At 42.0% G+C, this 22,419-nt stretch overlaps 1 protein-coding gene across 2 annotated transcripts in view; it reads right to left on the bottom strand.

The window, feature by feature from the left end:
- Window positions 1-6,650: 6,650 nt before the first annotated feature.
- chst11 (carbohydrate (chondroitin 4) sulfotransferase 11) overlaps window positions 6,651-22,419 on the bottom strand; it is an 83,444-nt gene continuing 67,675 nt past the window's right edge. For both annotated transcript variants that reach the window (XM_062482879.1, XM_062482880.1), the window contains exons 2-4: window positions 16,067-16,152; window positions 11,539-11,768; window positions 6,651-11,397 (exon numbers count right to left, since the gene is read on the bottom strand). In XM_062482879.1, coding sequence (XP_062338863.1) covers window positions 10,773-11,397; window positions 11,539-11,768; window positions 16,067-16,152 — 941 coding nt within the window. In that variant the 3' untranslated portion in view covers window positions 6,651-10,772. The remainder of the gene's footprint in view (window positions 11,398-11,538; window positions 11,769-16,066; window positions 16,153-22,419) is intronic.

The raw sequence follows: 22,419 nt of genomic DNA on the forward strand, positions 1-22,419 counted from the left end.
TTCTGACTGCACAGACATATAAAGAATATCTCTGGTTTCGGCAGAGTCTTGGGTCTCGGAAAATATCCTTATATTTTGGATTGGACGTACAGTTTTGCGTCTAGGTTATCTTGTTTGAGGTGTGGATTCTAGCTACATTTCTCTTATTCTCTGCCCTCAGCGCGTTAGCAATCATAGCTGCTCCATCGCCGTGGCAACCAAACAAACACGCACCAGGAAAGCAGAAGGAACACGTTTTTGAAACTGCAGGTAGAGTCGTATTTCTGACTACACATACATATAAAGAATATCTCTGGTTTCGGCAGAGTCTTGGGTCTCGGAAAATATCATTAGATTTTGGATTGGACGTACAGTTTTGCGTCTAGGTTATCTTGTTTGAGGTGTGGATTCTAGCTACATTTCTCTTATTCTGTGCCCTCACCGCGTTAGCAATCATAGCTGCACCATCACCGTAACGACAGACACGCACCACTCAGTCTCTCACACAGGTGATTGGTACATTTACTTGACCATGAGAAACACGATTACTAGCAATTGTCGGTTTATGCCAATAATACGATTACTCCGTTTACATGTGTAATTAGTTATGCGATTACTCAATAAACACGTCTACATGATTCTTTTTTATTAATCGTTGTATGCTCCACGGACAACTTGCACCATCATCCTTCTGCAACAAAGTGTCGCCGTGTCTTCCTGTATCGGCCCTACTGCTGTATGTTTCATTCCATCAACACATTGAATCCAACTAAGAAAGCCGAGTAAACGCATAGGCTACATCTGCTACTGCTAATACTATCCCAACTATAATTTAATCTGTTAAAACGATAATATTCTTGTTACGACTAGCTAGCCTACTTCTTCTGTTTAACAGTTCAGCTTTCAGCTTCTCCCACATTGTAGGCTATTTTAGCTCTTAGCTTTGTTAAGATGATGCAGTTCATCTTCCACACTGCCTCTTTTGTGTGACTCGCCTTTATAAAAACTGAACAATCATTAACCTTACTGGACTTGGTTCAGTTTAAGATTTCATTTATTCCTTTCCTTCTAATATCAGAGTACATATCAATGGTCATATTGGCTTCTTTAAATATATATTTGTTTAACAGTTGAACTTCTTTACACTGTATTGTTCAGCACTGTTCTTTTTTTACATGTTTTACAGTAGTTTGTTTTTCAATGCTAATTCAGCTCCCCGTCCTTCCACAAGTACTTTCCAGCTCTGAAAAGAGTTCCAGCAACTACATTTCTGCTAATTTTTCCCCTTTGACAACTTATTTAGCATCTTTAAGTGACTTCATTTTATAAGGATTGAAAAAGAATTCAAAATATGAACGGAATTCATTTTCAAAATTCAATATTAATCGTTGTATGCTCCACGGAAAAAACTTGCACCATCATCCTTCTGCAACAAAGTGTCGCTGTGTCTTCCTGTATCGGCTCTACTGCTGTATGTTTCATTCCATCAACACATTGAATCCTACTAAGAAAGCCGAGTAAACGCACTCAATGGTAGGCTACATCTGCTACTGCTATTACTATCCCAACTATAATTTCAGCTGTTAAAACGATAATATTCTTGTTCCGACTAGCTAGCCTACTTCTTCTGTTTAACAGTTCAGCTTTCAGCTTCTCCCGCATTGTAGGCTATTTTAGCTCTTAGCTTTGTTAAGATGATGCAGATGATGCAGTTCAGCTTCCACACTGCCTCTTTTGTGTCACTCACACATTTTTGAAATTCATTTCAGCTTGCGGGTATTTTCTCATTTCTCACTTTTATACTTTTTAAAATATTAAGGTTTTTGTGCAAATTATTCTCCCTTTAAAAGTAATGGTAAATCCTTTCAAATCATTGTTGGAATGCTGCTCCAGCCCCTTTCAAAAATACCTTTCCGTTGCTTTGAAGCTTCAGCTTATAACTTTCTACTAAATGTTCACTATTTTCAGCTTTTTTAGCATGGTCAGCTATCCCCATTCAGGGTTTCAGCATTCTCACTGCTGTTTCGCAGGAACAGCCGTTTCTAGTTATTATTATATCAACTTCTTAGTTCTTCCGCCGTTTTTTGGCCTTTAACTCGTTCTGCATACTTTAACCGATTCCTACAACTTTTGTATCAAAACGTTCAGCTCCTTCAGGAGATGATGGCTATGACTTTTGGTATTTCTCACTTTTATACTTTTTAAGACATTAAGGTTTTTGTGCAAATTATTCTCCCATTAAAAGTAATGGTAAATCCTTTCAAATCATTAAAAAGCTTCCTCCTCTTTCAAACGTAACTACTTCAGCTTACTTTCAGCTAGAGACACCATTCAACCTTTAAAATGTTCACAAGACATTCATCTATTCCCAAATGATTCAGCTTTTTCAAATGTTCAGCCAATTTTGAATTATGACAGTTTGAAATACATTAAAATGTTTGCTCCTTCTTGATTTTTATGAATGAGCAGCAAGCAGAGTGTCACACTCTGCTGGCTGCTCTTTTTCTGATATTCAACTAAATTGTCAAACAAATTCCTCTAACGTTCATATAGTTTAACTTACAGAAACAAGTTATACCTTAAAATGTAGGAAAAATTGTCCTCTTTCAGCCAATGTAACTACTAAAGAGCTCACATTTACAGATTTTCAGCTATGAGCCTTGAAGCGAGAGCAGCCTTTCAAATTCTCTCACTAACTTCAATGGAGAGGTGAGTAAAATCAGTCAGAGAAAGCAAGAAGGAACAAGATTTTGAAACTGCCGATAGAGTCGTATTTCTGACCGCACAGACATATAAAGGACATCTCTGGTTTCGGCAGAGTCTTGGGTCTCGGAAAATATCCTTATATTTTGGATTGGACGTATAGTTTTGCGTCTAGGTCAACTTGTTTGAGGTGTGGATGCTAGGTAAATGTTCGTTTTTCTCTCTGCCTAGCTCGTTAGCTATCACAGCTGCGCCATCACCGTGGCAACCAAACAAACAAGCACCAGGAAAGCAAAAGGAACACGTTTTTGAAACTGCAGGTAGAGTCGTATTTCTGACTGCACAGACATATAAAGAATATCTCTGGTTTCGGCAGAGTCTTGGGTCTCGGAAAATATCCTTATATTTTGGATTTGACGTACAGTTTTGCGTCTAGGTTATCTTGTTTGAGGTGTGGATTCTAGCTTCATTTCTCTTATTCTCTGCCCTCAGCGCGTTAGCAATCATAGCTGCACCATCACCGTAACGACAGACACGCACCACTCAGTCTCTCACACAGGTGATTGGTACGTTTACTTGACCATGAGAAACACGATTACTAGCAATTGTCGGTTTATGCCAATAATACGATTACTCCGTTTACATGTGTAATTAGTTATGCGATTACGTCTACATGATTCTTTTGTATTAATCGTTGTATGCTCCACGGACAAAACTTGCACCATCATCCTTCTGCAACAAAGTGTCGCCGTGTCTTCCTGTATCGGCCCTACTGCTGTATGTTTCATTCCATCAACACATTGAATCCAACTAAGAAAGCCGAGTAAACACATAGGCTACATCTGCTACTGCTAATACTATCCCAACTATAATTTAATCTGTTAAAACGATAATATTCTTGTTACGACTAGCTAGCCTACTTCTTCTGTTTAACAGTTAAGCTTTCAGCTTCTCCCACATTGTAGGCTATTTTAGCTCTTAGCTTTGTTAAGATGATGCAGTTCAGCTTCCACACTGCCTCTTTTGTGTGACTCACACATTTTTGAAATTCATTTCAGCATTCAGCTTGCGGGTATTTTCTCATTTCTCACTTTTATACTTTTTAAAATATTAAGGTTTTTGTGCAAATTATTCTCCCTTTAAAAGTAATGGTAAATCCTTTCAAATCATTGTTGGAATGCTGCTCCAGCCCCTTTCAAAAATACCTTTCGGTTGCTTTGAAGCTTCAGCTTATAACTTTCTACTAAATTTTCACTATTCAGCTTTTTTAGCATGGTAAGCTATCCCCATTCAGGTTGTCAGCATTCTCACTGCTGTTTCGCAGGAACAGCCTTTTCTAGTTATATCAACTTCTTAGTTCTTCCGCCGTTTTTTGGCCTTTAACTCGTTCTGCATACTTTAACCGATTCCTACAACTTTTGTATCAAAACGTTCAGCTCCTTCAGGAGATGATGGCTATGACTTTTGGTATTTCTCACTTTTATACTTTTTAAGACATTAAGGTTTTTGTGCAAATTATTCTCCCATTAAAAGTAATGGTAAATCCTTTCAAATCATTAAAAAGCTTCCTCCTCTTTCAAACGTAACTACTTCAGCTTACTTTCAGCTAGAGACACCATTCAACCTTTAAAATGTTCACAAGACATTCAGCTATTCCCAAATGATTCAGCTTTTTCAAATGTTCAGCCAATTTTGAATTATGACAGTTTGAAATACATTAAAATGTTTGCTCCTTCTTGATTTTTATGAATGAGCAGCAAGCAGAGTGCTTGCTGCTCTTTTTCTGATATTCAACTAATTTGTCAAACAAATTCCTCTAACGTTCATATAGTTTAACTTACAGAAACAAGTTATACCTTAAAATGTAGGAAATATTGTCCTCTTTCAGCCAATGTAACTACTAAAGAGCTCACATTTACAGACTTTCAGCTATGAGCCTTGAAGCGAGAGCAGCCTTTCAAATTCTCTCACTAACTTCAATGGAGAGGTGAGTAAAATCAGTCAGAGAAAGCAAGAAGGAACAAGATTTTGAAACTGCCGATAGAGTCGTATTTCTGACCGCACAGACATATAAAGGACATCTCTGGTTTCAGCAGAGTCTTGGGTCTCGGAAAATATCCTTATATTTTGGATTGGACGTACAGTTTTGCGTCTAGGTTATCTTGTTTGAGGTGTGGATTTGAGCTACATTTCTCTTATTCTCTGCCCTCAGCGCGTTAGCAATCATAGCTGCTCCATCGCCGTGGCAACCAAACAAACACGCACCAGGAAAGCAGAAGGAACACGTTTTTGAAACTGCAGGTAGAGTCGTATTTCTGACTACACATACATATAAAGAATATCTCTGGTTTCGGCAGAGTCTTGGGTCTCGGAAAATATCCTTATATTTTGGATTGGACGTACAGTTTTGCGTCTAGGTTATCTTGTTTGAGGTGTGGATTCTAGCTACATTTCTCTTATTCTGTGCCCTCACCGCGTTAGCAATCATAGCTGCACCATCACCGTAACGACAGACACGCACCACTCAGTCTCTCACACAGGTGATTGGTACGTTTACTTGACCATGAGAAACACGATTACTAATACGATTACTCCGTTTACATGTGTACTTAGTTATGCGATTACTCAATAAACACGTCTACATGATTCTTTTTTATTAATCGTTGTATGCTCCACGGACAAAACTTGCACCATCATCCTTCTGCAACAAAGTGTCGCCGTGTCTTCCTGTATCGGCCCTACTGCTGTATGTTTCATTCCATCAACACATTGAATCCTACTAAGAAAGCCGAGTAAACGCACTCAATGGTAGGCTACATCTGCTACTGCTATTACTATCCCAACTATAATTTAATCTGTTAAAACGATAATATTCTTGTTACGACTAGCTAGCCTACTTCTTCTTCTGTTTAACAGTTCAGCTTTCAGCTTCTCCCACATTGTAGGCTATTTTAGCTCTTAGCTTTGTTAAGATGATGCAGTTCAGCTTCCACACTGCCTCTTTTGTGTGACTCACACATTTTTGAAATTCATTTCAGCTTGCGGGTATTTTCTCATTTCTCACTTTTATACTTTTTAAAATATTAAGGTTTTTGTGCAAATTATTCTCCCTTTAAAAGTAATGGTAAATCCTTTCAAATCATTGTTGGAATGCTGCTCCAGCCCCTTTCAAAAATACCTTTCGGTTGCTTTGAAGCTTCAGCTTATAACTTTCTACTAAATTTTCACTATTTTCAGCTTTTTTAGCATGGTCAGCTATCCCCATTCAGGTTTTCAGCATTCTCACTGCTGTTTCGCAGGAACAGCCGTTTCTAGTTTGTAATTGATTTCATTCATTTGCAAAAAAAAAATTCTTAGGGCGGTAGATCATTTCACCTCAGTGAGTTATATCCTGTTGAGTTTGTATTAATGAGAGACTGGTCTGTGGTCGGCCAGAGAGAGATAGTAACCTTCCGCCGCTGTGGTTGTTTATAGACCTACGGGCCACTCCCTACAGGCTACTCCCTCAAGGCTGCCCGCTTGAAAGGAACTGCAGCCCAGAAGGAGGATACTGACAGAGAAGGAGAACCCCTTCCCCCACACAGCACAAGGACCCTACAAACCTATAACAGGCAGCCTTGCTGGACTAGACCCTATTATATTATCGCCCTATACAAAAACACTACTTCTACCTTGTGCATCTGTCCTAGTGGTAACCAAGGTAACAAAGGTTGAAGGTTTGGAATATTCTAGCATGCTTTGTGTACAACAGGTGGCATGTGTTGTAATCACCAGGTGGCACAAGGTGCCCATGGGTAAGCAAAAAGTGGATCACCATGCCAACGTAAGCTGTGAAATGACAATGCAGGTGGGAGTGCTGTGAGATTTTTTGATGGTTTGTGTGTGTGCCATGTGTGCCAGTGTGCATATGTGGCATAGAAAATGACATGAGGGAAACCATTAGTCAAAGGCATTTTAAGTTTGTTTCTGCAGAATTTTATTGTGAAATCAGAATAACTGATGAACCACACTGGCCAAAACACCTCACTTTCCGTATATTATTAATCATGTTGGTGAGCAGTCCTGAAGATGAGGAGACATCCCCATGAGGATAATAGATATGGAGAGAGTGAGTCCAGGTGTGTTGCCATAGTGATAGCCAGAAGAGTATTATGGGTAGTTGTTGAAATGCATAAATAAATAAATACAGTACAAGAAGCCTGTTGGAAAGAGACTGTCAATGTTCATATAGTTACAGTACTCTCTAAGGCAGAGTAGGTGCAATGTCTCTCCCAATGAACACACATGCACACATATTGAATGCAAATGCTTACAGTACTGTTCACACACACATACACACATTGAGAGAGCAGAAAAAATAAATAAATAAGCGCTTAAAAATACATGAACACACATACAGTACCCAAACACATACACACACCATCCGGCAACTGATGAAAACACTGGAAGCAGCCCACTGATGGTTCAGGGACTGTGGTTTGGAAAGGCGTACAACAAAAAAAGCACTAAGAATTTGAAGGGAAGATCTGAACACAGCAGATCTGTAAACAACACCCCCCGCCCCCCCATCAACTCGACATCCAGGGGTGGTGACCAGTCGTGTGACATACGTGTGTGTGTTTCCATCTTCATATGCCCTTGTAGTTCGACCAATGGGATAAATAAAGTGCTCTAAAAACTGAAGATGGCTGAGAAGGCACTCGTTGTGTAACTTGGTTCTGACATGTTGAAGAAAATGACTTTAGCGGAGGTTAGGCAACCATGTAGATTGGTATAACAACAGACCTATTCATTGAACTGACCGGACTGAAGTTTGAAGAATGGGTCGAACAATTAAAGCTTCAACTCGTCAATTTCATGAAAATTGACTAATAGTTTTGGCCAGTAAACGTGCAGTATGCTGCCATGTATATGTGATCAGATATAGACAGTGGAATGTGCAGAAAGATGTGACACAAAAGGAAAGAAAAACAACTACAAAATAATTTAGAACCAAACAATGAACAAGCATTCCAGGCTTTGTTCTTCTGTGAGCTTGACATCAGAACTGACAGGGATTTCACTGTGGCTGAGGCTTGATATTTGAATATTCATAGAGGCATTACAAGCTTGCTGCTTAAAAGTTGTTTTAAGAACAATAACACATGAAACAGAACAATAAGTAACACAGAGTTATAATGACAATTGGTTGAAATGATAAATCCAGTTGCTTGTCAGTATCTGTCCATTTTCCCATCTTGAGAGATGCAACATTTTGTGGACTTGTTTTATAAATATATGTAGCTGTAAGTTACTTCTTGTTAATCTGCATTTAGCAACGTTGTAAAGTAAGTAACATAAATACAAACGTTTGCCTCAGAATAAACACCCACTTATAGGTAACAACAAGGGTAACAACTGGGACTTAAAAAGTACTCAATCTTTCCGGGATGACAGTGGGCCCATTCGGGTTTCCCTTTTAGGATTTTCACCAACTTTGTCTGAGGCACCTGCCCTTTTCCTGCTGTGAAGGTAGGGACCCTGACCAAAAAAACAACCATGTACGGCATCTTGAGGAGATAGGTGGGACTGAAGAGAAAGAAGAGAAGGATGGCCAGAGAGAGAAAGAGAGAAGATTAAGAGGGCAGGAGAGAAGAGAAGGAGGGCAGGAGAGAGAGAGGGAACGTGAAGAGAAGAGGGACAGATATTGAGAGAGAGAACAGAGAGGGCCAGTGAGATAGAGGCCTATGTTTGAGCTTGTTTGGAGCATCAGCCTTTGTGTAAACTGTTCATTATGTTTTTGTGTGACTCTTTGAGATAGACTACATACAGGATCTGATATAGCACAACCCCCCCTGAAATACAGTTCAGATGCTGACTAAGATGCTACATGGCAACAACGTCAGCAGGAGTGTTTATGCACCAGCTGTGTGTTTGTGTGTGTGTCTGTTGGCATTTGAGCATTTGTACAATAAAGGATGTAGGAGAGCTGAAAAAGGATATATTGTTGTTCTAAGTGGATGGGGGTTGTGGATGTAGGCCAAACCAGTGGCCCTCTCCATCATCACATCCAGATGTGGAGTTGGGCTACAGACCATGTTCCTCCAAACCAGTTGCTCATTATACCTCAACACACACACACACACGCACGGCTGTTATATATCAAAAGCAACACAAATTGCTACCATACTGTACAGCAGCAGTTCTACAAGCCTGTCCAAACGAAAAAATGAATTATTTGTATAACTGACATAATCACTCCTTAACTGTGCCCGTGTAGACCCAGACAGTAACAGACATTACCCTGTAAAACATATCTGTCTTTAGTCAGTATTAGAAAGAAATGACATACGTGTAAAAAAAAGTATCATGACTGCTCTCCCTGACTCTGCCTGCTTTTCTGTCTCAGTTAAAGTTAAAATTCTCATCTATTTCAGCTACCTAGTCACATTGTGTAAAAATGACCTCTAGACAAGACCTAACAATGGCAGTTTCAACCCGCTAGTATGACTGACTTTGGCAGGTGAATATAGACCATTATCACTTGTATTCAGTTGCAGTTGTGGTTGTCTGTATTGTTGATATGTATAGTCAGACCCTCGCTATCTTAGCAGACCTCTATTCTCACTGTTTGAATGACACTGATATGAGTTTAGATGACTGTGTCATCCATGTCAGTGTTCCAACCTTTTTGGCACCAGGTTTGACTGCAGGGAATGGGATAATAAAGCATGAAATCCCATGAGATAGCCCATCTATTCACGCACAGAATAACAAAGGCGCCCAAACAACCTGACGCAATTGTACGCCCTTCATGAATTCTGAATCAATAGAAATCTAGTGAGTTTCCCAGAGACAAATGTGGAAAGACAATAACAACAAACAGACTATTACAACAAAACTTGTAATAACAGTTCATCTCTTAAAAAAATCAATTTAAATAATATTTTTGTATTGCTGCTTGCAGCAACATTTCAAAAGGCAACAAAAACAAAACAGGAAAACACCAACAATAACAAAAAAGATTCTTAACCAAACATTTAAAAATAAATGTGTTTAGTCGTCAGAGAATGAGAGTGTATGGGAGCGTGGCTATAGGCGTGTAAACTGGTTGGTTTGCAAGAGCAGGCAAGGTTATAAGAATATCGCCCATCTTCCTTCCGTTAACCCTTTCTAAAGCACACTGGGTATCTCTCCTCTGCTTCTCTCTTAGAAAATGGGAGGTAACCCTCCATCACAAGGGCACATACATATCTTTCTACTTCCTATGGTGCAAAGTCTAGAATGTTCTGTGTCAGGGCTGCAGAGAAGGCCCTCAGGTTTTAGGAGTTCTAGTTCAGGTTTTCTTCCCAAACCACAGTAAGAAGACCAGTGCTGTAGCCATACTACTGTTACAACTCTTGGCCCAAGATTGTTTCACAAGCACTCTCATTTGACGGTTGGATAGAGCTAAGTCAATAGCCAGCTATTGGGTGTGTGTGTGTGTGTGGGTAAGGTAGTCAAAATGGCAGCCAGCCAGCTGATTACTGAAATGCAGGACTCCATCATCGAGACTGAGGGCATGGCATGTCAACAGCAGAGAAAAGGGAGGTGTATGAGCATTTAGTTTTTGTTTAAATTATTATTATTATTTTTACAATTTGACAAGAGTTTCTCCATCGGTTGGGATTAAATAAACAAGTTCCCATGATGCTTTGGGGTCAGGGCGCGTGCAAGGTCACCATTAGCTGCGTGGAATCCAAAGCCGCCGAACTGTTCCAGGAGCTCATTTACATATAGAACACAAAGTGCCTGTTCTCCAGGGGAGCCCTGCTCACCTCCTTTCTGTCCTCCTTCCTCCTAACACTCACACACCATCGGATCACCTTACTAACCCCCCCCCCCCTCTCAATCCCATGTTAGAGCAGAGTGGACACTTCCTCACAAACAAGCTGACATCACCACCTACTCTCTGTCTCTATTTGAGACAGAGAGTAGTCGGTAGTTTTCAAATCAAGTTTTTTCCGTGATAAAAGTTGGACCTCTCCCCATTCTCTCGAGGTTCCGCGGATTTTGCCACTCAGCAAAGGACCCTCCTCAGAGTCCTCGGTCCCGTAAGTGGCCCCCCTCCGCTAGTCAAGACGGAGGTAGCTGGGCGTGGAGTAGTTGAACATGAGGAAGTCCATCTTGTAGAGCTGGTACAGCTGTCTCTGCTGCAAGGAGCTCACGTTGCCGAAGAACTGCGCCGTCATGGCATCCGTGGTGCGGGTGGACTTGGCGTACGACGGGAAGCGCACCGAATCACTGGCGCCCGCCAGACGCAGCACGTAGTTGGCATCCTCCTCCAGAGATTCATACTTGCCCACCAGGTCGTAGTGGACGTGGCATGGGTGGCACAGTTGGTACACCGTCTGCCAGTGCTCATTCAGCGGGCCGTCGCGCTGCGTCGCCGGGTCCACCAGGTAATCGGCAAACTCACGGAACTTGACGTCGGCGCCGTTGGCCAGCGCCTCCTGCGTGGCGTTCTTGCGGTAGCGGCGGACGATGCGAGTGCCAAAGCGTCGGTGAAAGGAGGAGTTGTACTTGAGGGTGAACTTGTTACGGTATGCCGAGACGAGCCTCTCAAAGGGCTCGCGGACAAAGAGGAACTTGAGGTAGGTCTTGAGGCGGTGGTTGATCTCTGCGATGCTGTACTGGTTTAGGGTCTTCAGGTTGGAGGGGACGTGGGCTTCATTGGATGGGATCTCCATGGGGTCGCTGGCACAGATAGACACGAAATAGAGGATCAACGAACATCCCAGTCATATCGTTAAGACTACTAGAACTAACCTTTACCAATCATTCTACAACCCCTCTTTCAACCCCCCCCACGTCAGAAAGTCTTCACCCCCCACCGACCTGTATTTCCCGTGGCCCGTCAGTACCATCATGACACGCTTCCAGTTGGTGCAGGCCACCTTGGGTACGTAGCAGTAGATGAGCTCGTGCTCCTCATCTACCACCAGGTGCTTCAGGTCTCCGGGCGTCAGGACCCGCCGCTTTCGGCTGGACGCGCTGTGGGCCCGGCACGACTCCACCACCTGGTCTCTCCTGGCCTGGTGGAGGACAGCGCTGCCAGAGAGCTCCGACTGGAGGGAAAGACGGAAGGAGAGAGAGAGAGAGAGAGAGAAGGGGAGGAAAAAAGCATAAATTGAATTAGTCTACAGGGATATGCCAAGATGATGATGAGGGGGGAACAAAGGGTGGATGAGAGAATAAGGGAAAGAAGATAGTGAGATGTAGTGGAAGGAACGCAGTGTTATGCATATGTATTGTGCCTGCTGATTGTTTTTCCTCACAACCATAATTCCTCTCCAAGGCAATGCCAACTGGCCACGTTTCCTGGGAGTCAAAATAAATCATGCCCTGCATCTCTGCATTCACTCCCATGCATGGGGGAAATAAAAGAGAGAGAGAGACAGAGAGAGACTGAAGTTACTAGACTACACACACCATCCAGGGCGTAGATGGCCGGGTAAGGGAGTCAAAGTTGGACATCTAACACCTCTAACAGGCAATGGATCCGTTAACAGAGAATACGGCCCATACTCTTGACCTGGGGAAAGGATCTGTTAACAGAGTGTATGGTTTTATATATACAGACCAGGGGTGAACCAAATGTATGTGTGTTACTTGTAATCCTACTTTTATTAGTTATTTTATTGTAGAATCTTGGTTTAGTAAATTTGGGTCATTATTTGACTTGCTAATTTTACTTTGTCTAGGTCAGAGTTGGCAAACTCTGATAGCGTACAAGAACTCTGGTCGCGTGAAGTATTTAAACAAATATGTAAAACAATCTGTATTCTTGATCTGAGGCAAAGGATCTGTTAACAGAGAATACGGCCCATACTCTTGACCTGGGGAAAGGATCTGTTAACAGTGTATGGTTTTATATATACCAGGGGTCGGCAACCCGCAGCTCTAGAGCCGCATGCGGCTCTTTAGCGCCGCCCTAGTGGCTCCCTGGAGCTTTTTCAAAAATATGAAAATGGAAAAAGATGGTGTGAACATATTTTTTGTTTTAATTATTAAAACAGAAATGTTGAAAAAATAATTATACACATTTTTACAGCAAAATGTGTGTGTATAATAAATATTTTATTTCAACATGTCTGTCAACGAAGATTTACGTCATAGCCTGCGACACACGTTTCTTTCAGCTCGGCGTAATGCCAGACAGGTGGCTGTTGCAAACAAACCGGCGGGTGTGTCATGGGCCATGGATCCCAAAGGGAAAAAGAGAAAGATAGCTGAGGAGAACAGAGGATTCAACAGTTTTTGGACCGAATCATTTGCTTTCATTGCCAATGCGGAAGGATTGCCTGCATGTTTGCTTTGCAATGAGAAGTTGTCAAATAACAAAAAGAGTAACGTGGAAAGACATTTCCAGGCATGCTACATTTGCAGCCGAGTACCCAGTTGGGAGTGAGAGAAAAAGTGCGATTGCATGAATGCTCATTATGTATTTGTAGCCTACTTATCATTTTGATAGTAATATAGCTAATATAGACCAATTATCACCCTATGTCACACCACTGTCAAGCATGCTCAACTGCGCATGTCGGCTGCAAAGGACGGACTTCTCCCAGGTATACACTTGGATCAGGTCATCATATATCTCTGGCCACTGGATTTCAGAGCTTGACATTAACTTTTTGAGGCACTTGTCCTTTGAACAAATACATTTACGTTTCATTTGTCCATGCACAAAAGTCACTTGACCCCCGATACCTTAAATATCCTGACCGAGTGATAGGGCAAAACTAGCCTGGCTAACGGAGGTCACTTTTTCAGGCAAATGACGAATGAAACAGGCTCGGTTAAAGAAATCCGAGATGTTGGCTATCTTCAGCAGGCTCGTATCTACAAAAGGTAGTCCTCCCTGACGTTTTTACTGTAGAATGGAGTGAACGGGCAAAACTAGGCTGGCTCGGGCAAAACTAGCCTGGCTAACGAAGGTCGCTTTCTCAGGCAAATGATGAATGAAACAGGCTTGGTTAAAGAAATCCGAGATGCTGGCTATCTTCAGCAGGCTTGTATCTACAAAAGGCAGTCCTCCCTGACGTTTATAGTGGAGAATGGGGTGAAATACAACATTGTGCACACTGCCAGTGAGCGACCCGAGTCTGACTGAGGCTAACAACGTCAAAACAGTGTAACGGGGACGCCGTCTCACTCAGATTGCCAGTTTTACACAAATCACAAAAATAATCGGACCAGCTGGCTAAAAGCAGAATTCCCATATCTCTTTAAAGCTGCCCTGCTTGACTTTTAAGGTGTATAATTGACTGTAAAACTGTAAAATTATGAACTTTGTGACGTGAAGACATGGCTGCCGCATAAGATGCGGTCTACCGGGCGACATTCTCACTCAAATTTCAAGACTTTCGTAACCCAAATCAAAATTCTGATGTGACAGATCAATGGAGAATCGACTTTTCTCTTAAAGGCTGTCCTTCTCGAAGTTTTTGGTCTTTTTAAATCGTACTATTTGTATAATCCGTGTACTTCTCTAACCATTATAAAGGCTATCATTTCCCGGTTTTCTGCAGCCACATTGCGCGCGCATCCCGAATGTTTACAAACAAATAATTGGTCTATAGACACTTACAGCATGTGTTGCCTTCATTATAAGGCATATATAAGGCTTTTATTTTTTTGCGGCTCCAGACAGATTTGTTTTTTTGGTCCAATATGGCTCTTTCAACATTTTGGGTTGCCGACCCCTGCTTTAGGTCATCAGGGTCTGATCAGTTTCAGGTGTGCGGGAATGCCCAGTTTTTAGGGAGGGATGGAGCTCCCGGCTCCCCCAGCAGAGGGAGCCACAGCTGCTCAGGGCTGCTGCCACCTCCGGGGAATGTAGCACCCCTCCAGGACCCAGCCTCTCGTGACGTCACACCTGGTAACAAATTAACCGCCCTCCCCCACTTCAGTCACATCTTTATTCACATGTTAATCGTACCCTGGTTACCAGCCTCCTCCACATCAGCCTCGGCTCTGTTACCAGCCTCTTTATCTACCGGGCTCGGCTTGCTACCAGCCCCATCATTCTAATAAACATCCTAAACGTTCAATTGATGGTGTGTTATTGCACTCGTGAATTGTTAAAAGTCCCTCTTGACTGCTGAAAACATGGTCTTTGTCCCAGCAATATCTGCCCACTAATGAAACTACAGTTGAAGTGACATTTTTCTGCCCTTCTTTAACGGCTCCCGAGGAGATCACCCCCAATCTCTAAACAGCGTTTGTTAAGGAGGGTCCCACCATCTCAGTAAGATGCCTCAGCTTAAAGGAGGTTAGCCTGCATCAGAATGTCTGAAAGCCCTGGGGCCAAATATACGAAGGCGCGTACGCATGAAAATGGACGCAGAAACATGTGAACAAGTGTTTCTACACATAGTTTCAGACTGATGAAAAAACACGTGGCGTGAGAATCTGCGTACTTTCTGCGCACTTTAAAACCCATGCGTACATCATGTTTTGAGATGTGATACGGCAACACAGCTTGACCGAAAAGCTGAGAGAAAGTGCATGTATGACAAATGACAGTTTTACTTGATCTACAATGGAAGTGAATTCTATAGGTTATCTAAAAATTATGCCAATAATCTCGCTTTAGCCTATTTAGCCAGAAAGAAAACGTGTGAATTTGGGCTATTTCAGTGGGAGCTGGCAGACACGTCGGGGAGAAGCCAGCCCACCCTCAGTCGTGTGATGCCCGAGGTGTGGGATGACATGATCAGCCTGTCCCCAACGTACATTAGATCCCCTTATACTGCGGTTGAACAGGCCACCATTAAAGTGTTTCCCCAAATGTAAACACTGCTATTGACTGCACACGTTACGATAAGGGCACAAGAATCATTCATTGTTCACAATGGGTTAATTGAGGAGTTTATTGATAAACCTGACAAAATATGGGTGTTTCAACAACCATGTAAGGTAAAATATGGGAGTTGACAGGGTGTGCACAACAAGCTTGTTCACGTGTGCACAATCACAAGTTAAGTGGAATCTATGAAGACAAACGTGTGATATCGGTCGCGTACGCAGTGTTCATAAATCTGAGAAAAACTTGTACAGAGTTTTCCTGTTTTATCCGTATGCATACTTTTACGGATGAATTTACACAGAGTTTGATACATTTGGCCCCTGGTGCTGCCTTGGTCGTGATGACTCCTGGTGGCTCCATCAAAACATTCGTTCCCAACACCGAACACTCCCCTGTGGAAAGGTTGTAGCACCTAGTGGACCTCACTAGGTTCAGGTCCACTACAAACAGGTTCCTGGCCGAGCCCAGGTACTGCACCTCATACAACAGAGCCTTCACCATCGTTCTCCAGACTAGAGAGAGGGGGAGGAAGAGAGAGAATGGAAGTCTTACCTGTGAGGGGTTGTAGAGGTCTTGTAAGGCGTTGCGGGAACCTTTCCTACAGCACATGTCTGCTGCAAATGGGTTCCTCCGCATAACTGCAACAGACAACAAACACACAAGTGTTAATAAGGACCAATCAGAGTGCAGCAACATAGACTATCAGCCAATTACAATGTAACCATTTAAACCCCCGTCCAAGTGGAACAAGTTAGGAGAAATCAATGTTATGCGTAATGATGATTTTGATGAAACTTAAGTTATGAAACGACCAAACAGATGCAATTTTAGAAGCAAGAATTGAAGAACCGCAGAGGGTGAGGACACAAATGAAACAAATCACTTCCTGTGTCTCTTCCTGTACAGAGCAGTGTTTCCTGTTTGTGGGTGAATCACAGCTTAGTTGGGTGCTCGCAAGAGTATAATTAGAATCAGAATCAGAATTCGGTTTATTCGCCATGTATGTTATACAAACACAGAATTTACTGTGGCAGGGAGGTGCAAACACTAAACATATACGAATCTTAAATTAAGTAAAGGTACAGAAGTTTAACTATTCCTAAGAACTAAACAATCTAAGAATAAAACAATTTAAATATAAAATAAAATATATATAAGAATAAGAATAAGAATGAGCAACATGAGTGGTCAACATATTGCAATCAGATACTGGGTTAAATAATGAATGAATGTCAATGGGAGTCCTTGGCCTTGTTGAAGAGGCCAGTAGCAGATGGAAAGAAACTGTTCTTATGGTGTGAAGTTTTGGTCCTGATGGACCGCAGCCTTCTGCCGGAGGGGAGTAGCTGGAACAGGGAGTGGCCAGGGTGGGAGGGTTCGGCCACAATCTTCCTCGCACGCCTCAGGGTCCTCGAGGTGTGCAGGTCCTCGAGGGTAAGCAGATTGCAGCCGATCACCTTCTCAGCAGTGCGGATGATATGCTGTAGCCTGCTCTTGTCCTTGGCAGTGGCAGCAGCGTACCAGATGGTGATGGAAAAGGTGAGGATGGACTCAATGATGGCTGTGTAGAAGTGCACCATCATTGTCTTTGGCAGGTTGAATTTCTTCAGCTGCCGTAGGAAGTACATCCTCTGTTGTGCTTTCTTGGTGAGGGAGCTGATGTTCAGTTCCCACTTGAGGTCCTGGGAGAGGATGGTGCCCAGGAAGTGGAAGGACTCCACAGTGTTGACTGGGGAGTCGCACAACAGACAGCATTCAAACACACATGAACACACACAAAGCAGGTCCTTAATATCACAGTCCTTAGCTCACCGCCTAAAGTGTCATTCATACTTCACTTACTGCCCTCTCAACAGTATGACACACATACACACATCAGTATTAATAAGGATTTATTCCTGATGTCTGGGTTGAATTACTCTTCCTTCTTGGTGTCCCTATTGGCTCCAAATTTTGTTATCATCAAGCGCCAGAAGGCCTGTTGCTAACGATGTTGCCCCACGGAGCGAAAGAGAGAGAGCATATGAGAAGTTTGGTCCAACATCGAAGTAAAGAGGTGACATAAAAAGGTTATTTTCGATAATTCGAAAATACGAATTATCGAATTTTGGTCCCATTTCCAAAACAAACTTCTCGTCTCTCTCTCTCGTTCCGTGGGGCCGAAAATCAAGATGTTCCACTTAGCTCTCGCCCTAGAGGCCTGGTCAACTTCCGTTGTGAAAACTGGATGCAGCGTTTTTGGTTTGCGTGCTTTCGTTTTTGCAACGCGTTTATGTATTTGGTAGTGTTGTGTGTATTTGCAGCGCTTTTGCTGAATGCTGCGCATGTGTTGTCAAATTCATGAAATTGTTTTCTTAATTTGCTTGTGTTTTGTCTATTTGCATGTGTTTTCTTAATTTGCAGCGCGTTTGCACATGTCGGCCACCGTAGGTATTCGCTTACAAAGGGTATGGTAAGAGCCTGGTAACACCATGGAAACAAACACGGTTTCCTTTTACAGTCCAGTTTCAGATTACTTACTGAGTAAATAGCCGTAGGGAGTCAGGTGGCTGAGTAGGGAGTCAGGTGGCTGAGCGGTTAGGGAAGCGGGCTAGTAATCTGAAGGTTGCCTGTTCGATTCCCGGCTGTGCAAAATGACGTTGTGTCCTTGGGAAAGGCACTTCACCCTACTTGCCTCGGGGAGAATGTCCCTGTACTTACTGTAAGTCGCTCTGGATAAGAGCGTCTGCTAAATGACTAAATCTAAATCGCCATGTTTTACCTGGTATCGCCTTGGAACGTATAGTACAAGTTCATACTAAGGGTAATGTTGACAAAGTGGTATTCGCTTACAAAGGGTATGGTAAGAGCCTGGTAACACCATGGAAACAAACACAGCTTCTTTTTACAGTCCAGTTTCAGATTACTTACTGAGTAAATAGTCCAAACATGCGCAAGAACATACCCAGTATCCAAGAAGATTTACCATGACAGTAGAGGAAAACTTTTCCCACGGAGGTAGGCATACCAGCCAAGTAAATGAGGCCATCATCGATAAATGTATCTGAAAAGGTATTTTATTGTGCAGTACTATCTTATATTCTCATTAGACGTGGACTGTTACCGACATAAACCTTAGGTAACTGCAGGGTAATAGTAGAGTATTTTGTTCGTAATTCTGCTGGAGCTTGGCCGTCTTTACCTACTTAGTAGCAGTGGTATTTACCCAATAACACATTATAATTTACCATATATATCTCCCGTAGTTACCAACTTACTACCAGCGGTATTTAAATAGTAATATTTATAAGTTTCCAGGTAAATACTAAGTTTTGTCTTCTGTCTTTACCTAATTAGGACCAGTGAAAATGACCCAGTAATAACCAGCACGTTAGTATTTAGTTAATGGGTAAATACTTCTAATTATCTAGGTATTTACCACATGGTACCAATCGGTAATACCCAATAATACAGAAAACATACCCAGTAATGATCAGCACGTTAGTATTTAGTTAATGGGTAAATACTTCGAACTATCTAGGTATTTACCACATGGTACCAATCGGTAATACCCAATAATACAGAAAACATACCCAGTAATGATCAGCACGTTAGTATTTAGTTAATGCAGGGCTCTAGAGTGCGACCAATTTGGTCGCATATGCGACCAAAATTTGTACGGGTGCGACTAAAATTTTTACTAGGTCGCACCGGTGCACCTAACCTCCTCGCATCCGCTGCCTCTCCAGGAACGAAGCATTTGTTTCTTCTTTGACGGAACTCGCACTCATGGTTGGATCATATCGTGGTCTAAACTAATCAGAGACAGAGATGGGGCGGGTCTTTGCCTCTGATTGTCTGTGGTACAGATATTCCTGTAGGCCTACAGTGCTCCGTGTTGTGTGATTGAAATTACGACCTGAGCACCAGAGAATCAGTTATGGCAGACCTGGGCATTGTACGGCCCGCGGGCCACAACCGGCCCACAGGCTGTTCCAATCCGGCCCGCGTGAGGTAAATCAAAAATGTAAAATAAATACATGTGTTGAGCGGTTGTAAATATGTAGTCCTGAAACACTAGTGATCAGGCAATTTACATATGTGCGCTTGCGCAACCTCACCGACAGGAGAGTTTGGTGGTTAGCCCTCGAAAATGAAAAACGAAAGGTTGATACAGAATGTAGAGTTTTTAACAAGACATGGACTTCTAAGTATCTGTTTACTGAGGTCAAAGTCAAAGCTGTGATCTTAGTTTTGGAGAACAGGTCGCTGTGTTGAAGTATTACAATTTGAATCGGCACTAAGGGACTCAAGAAAAAAACTAACGCGGACATAATAAGAACTTGACTGATTCAGTGGGCGCGGGCTGATGGTTTGCTAGTTATATTGCACACTCGGATCATCAGCTGTCCTTCGCATATCCACCTCAGACATTCAGCCAGATTTCGATGCACTTGTTCAAGCCCACTGGATTCCTCTCACATAACAAAATGAACTGCAAAAAAGTATTGCTTTTTGTATAAAGTTGATCAATTGCATATCTTTAACATACTGCAAAACAACTTTTCAGTGTTGGTGAAGATTAACTAGTTACAAATAAAATTAAACACTGATGTAATGATTATTTTAGTTTTTACTGTTACTTCGATAGTCTTTTCCTAGTTGACCAACATGTAAAATATTTATATAAATATTTACAGAATATCCTTATTCTTCTGATAACCAGTAGCAGCTAATCAAAATATATACTTTACTGCTTTTTACAATGGGGGGAAATGAATAGTGAGCAGAATTAAGTTCAAGTTATCGTTGATGAGGCCCTCCAACACATTTCAGGTTTCTCATGTGGCACCTTGTCAAAATGAATTGCCCACCCCTGAGTTACGGAGCTGGGCCATGGAGCTAACCCATGGAGCTAGGATGTTGATGCTAGAGAGAGTGTGGAAAGCTGGTTTAGCCAAGGCCAAAGGGCAAGAAAGCCCAATTACAGGTGTTGGCCATCTGAAGGGCATGCGACAGCAAGGGGGGACCCGCTATAAGACTTTGAGCCATGAAATGTTAGGTCTCAATTCAGGGAAGCACTTTTAAACAGTAGCACTTTCTATTTTAAAATGTTTTATTTTGCTTGCAATGTTTTAGTTTGGCAGCTCAGTGAAGCACTTAAAATATTTTTATATACAGTTTAATTGTGCGTCAAATAAAACCAATATTTACCTACACCTTATTCTTGTTTAAAGTCATTTACATAATATATATGAATGTATATGGAGCGTGATAAAAAGGTGACCTTGAAATTGTGGCGACGCAAGGAAAAATCTGGGTGCACCTAAATAAAAAAAGTTAGGCGCACCAGTGCAACCAAGGGAAAAAGTTAGTCTGGAGCCCTGTAATGGGTAAATACTTCGAATTATCTAGGTATTTACCACCTTGGTACCAATCGGTAATACCCAATAATACAGAAAACATACCCAGTAATGACCAGCACGTTAGTATTTAGTTAATGGGTAAATACTTCGAATTATCTCGGTATTTACCAACTTGGTACCAATCGGTAATACCCAATAAAACACATAACATACCCTTTACTTTCTATATAAATACCTATAACTTAAGGGACTGTAAAAGGAAGGGTTACCGATTGTTCTTGCTTCGGCTTTAACTTCTGGATATTCGGCAGCGTTGCCACAACGGACCGAATGGCTTTGCTCGCATCTTTCTCCGCCGCCATTACGGAACTACAACACAAACTAGCGCACGACATCATCGTCATCATTCTCAGCCACTCCCTCTGTTCGCTGATTGGAAAGGTAGATTATTCCACTTACCTATTACATTAGTCTGTGTGTACGCTCCTAACTTTGATGATTACGGAGAATGCAAAAAATAACATACTGAGGTCTAAAGGGATGCTGTATGAATATGGCGACAAGGCAAGCCGTCTGCTGGCCCTCCAGCTCAAACACCAAGCAACATCACAACATATTTCTCAAATTAATGATCAGTCAGTTGGTCTTACAACATGTCCCCTGAAGATAAATGCAGCTTTTAAAGCATATTATTCCAGACTTTATACTTCTGAACCTCCTCCTACAGACTCAAACATGAACACATATTTGGACAACATAGACATACCAACTATTGATATTCTAACACAGTTATCACTAAATCAACCAATAACCCTAAGGGAAATATATGACAGTATTAGGGAAATGAACAATGGCAAAACACCAGGGCCTGACGGGCTGCCCTCTGAGTTTTACAACAAATTCTCCACTCATTTAGCCCCTTTATTACTAGATATGTTTAACCATTCCCTGTCTACAGGAACACTGCCAAAAACTTTGACGGAGGCATCTATTTCAGTCATCCTTAAAAAGGATAAGAATCCTGCAGAATGCAGTTCCTATTGACCTATATCACTTTTTAATGTTGATGTTAAAATACTAGCAACAACTCTGGTGAGAAGATTGGAAATCTGTCTTCCCTCAATAATCTCTGAGGACCAAACTGGCTTCATCAGAGGTCGTCAACTATCATCAAATATAAGACGTCTATTAAATATTATCTCTGCACCATCCAATGCGACAAAGCCTGAAATAGTGCTCTCATTAGATGCGGAAAAAGCCTTTGACAGGGTAGAATGGGAGTATCTGTTTAAGGTACTGGAAAAATTGGGGTTTGGGAAAAAATTATTATCATGGATACACCTTCTCTATTCATCCCCCCTTGCCCGGGTTAACACAAACAGGCAGTACTCAACATATTTTCCCCTGTCCCGCGGAACCCGCCAGGGGTTTCCTCTATCACCACTGCTGTTTGCCCTTGCTATCGAACCCTTAGCCATATTGCTGAGAACATCAACACATCTGCAAGGTATCAGACAGGGAAGTATTGAGCATCGTGTCTCCCTGTATGCAGATGATCTA

Source organism: Osmerus eperlanus, chromosome 17 (genome assembly GCF_963692335.1).
Source record: "Osmerus eperlanus chromosome 17, fOsmEpe2.1, whole genome shotgun sequence".
NCBI classification, from domain to species: domain Eukaryota; kingdom Metazoa; phylum Chordata; class Actinopteri; order Osmeriformes; family Osmeridae; genus Osmerus; species Osmerus eperlanus.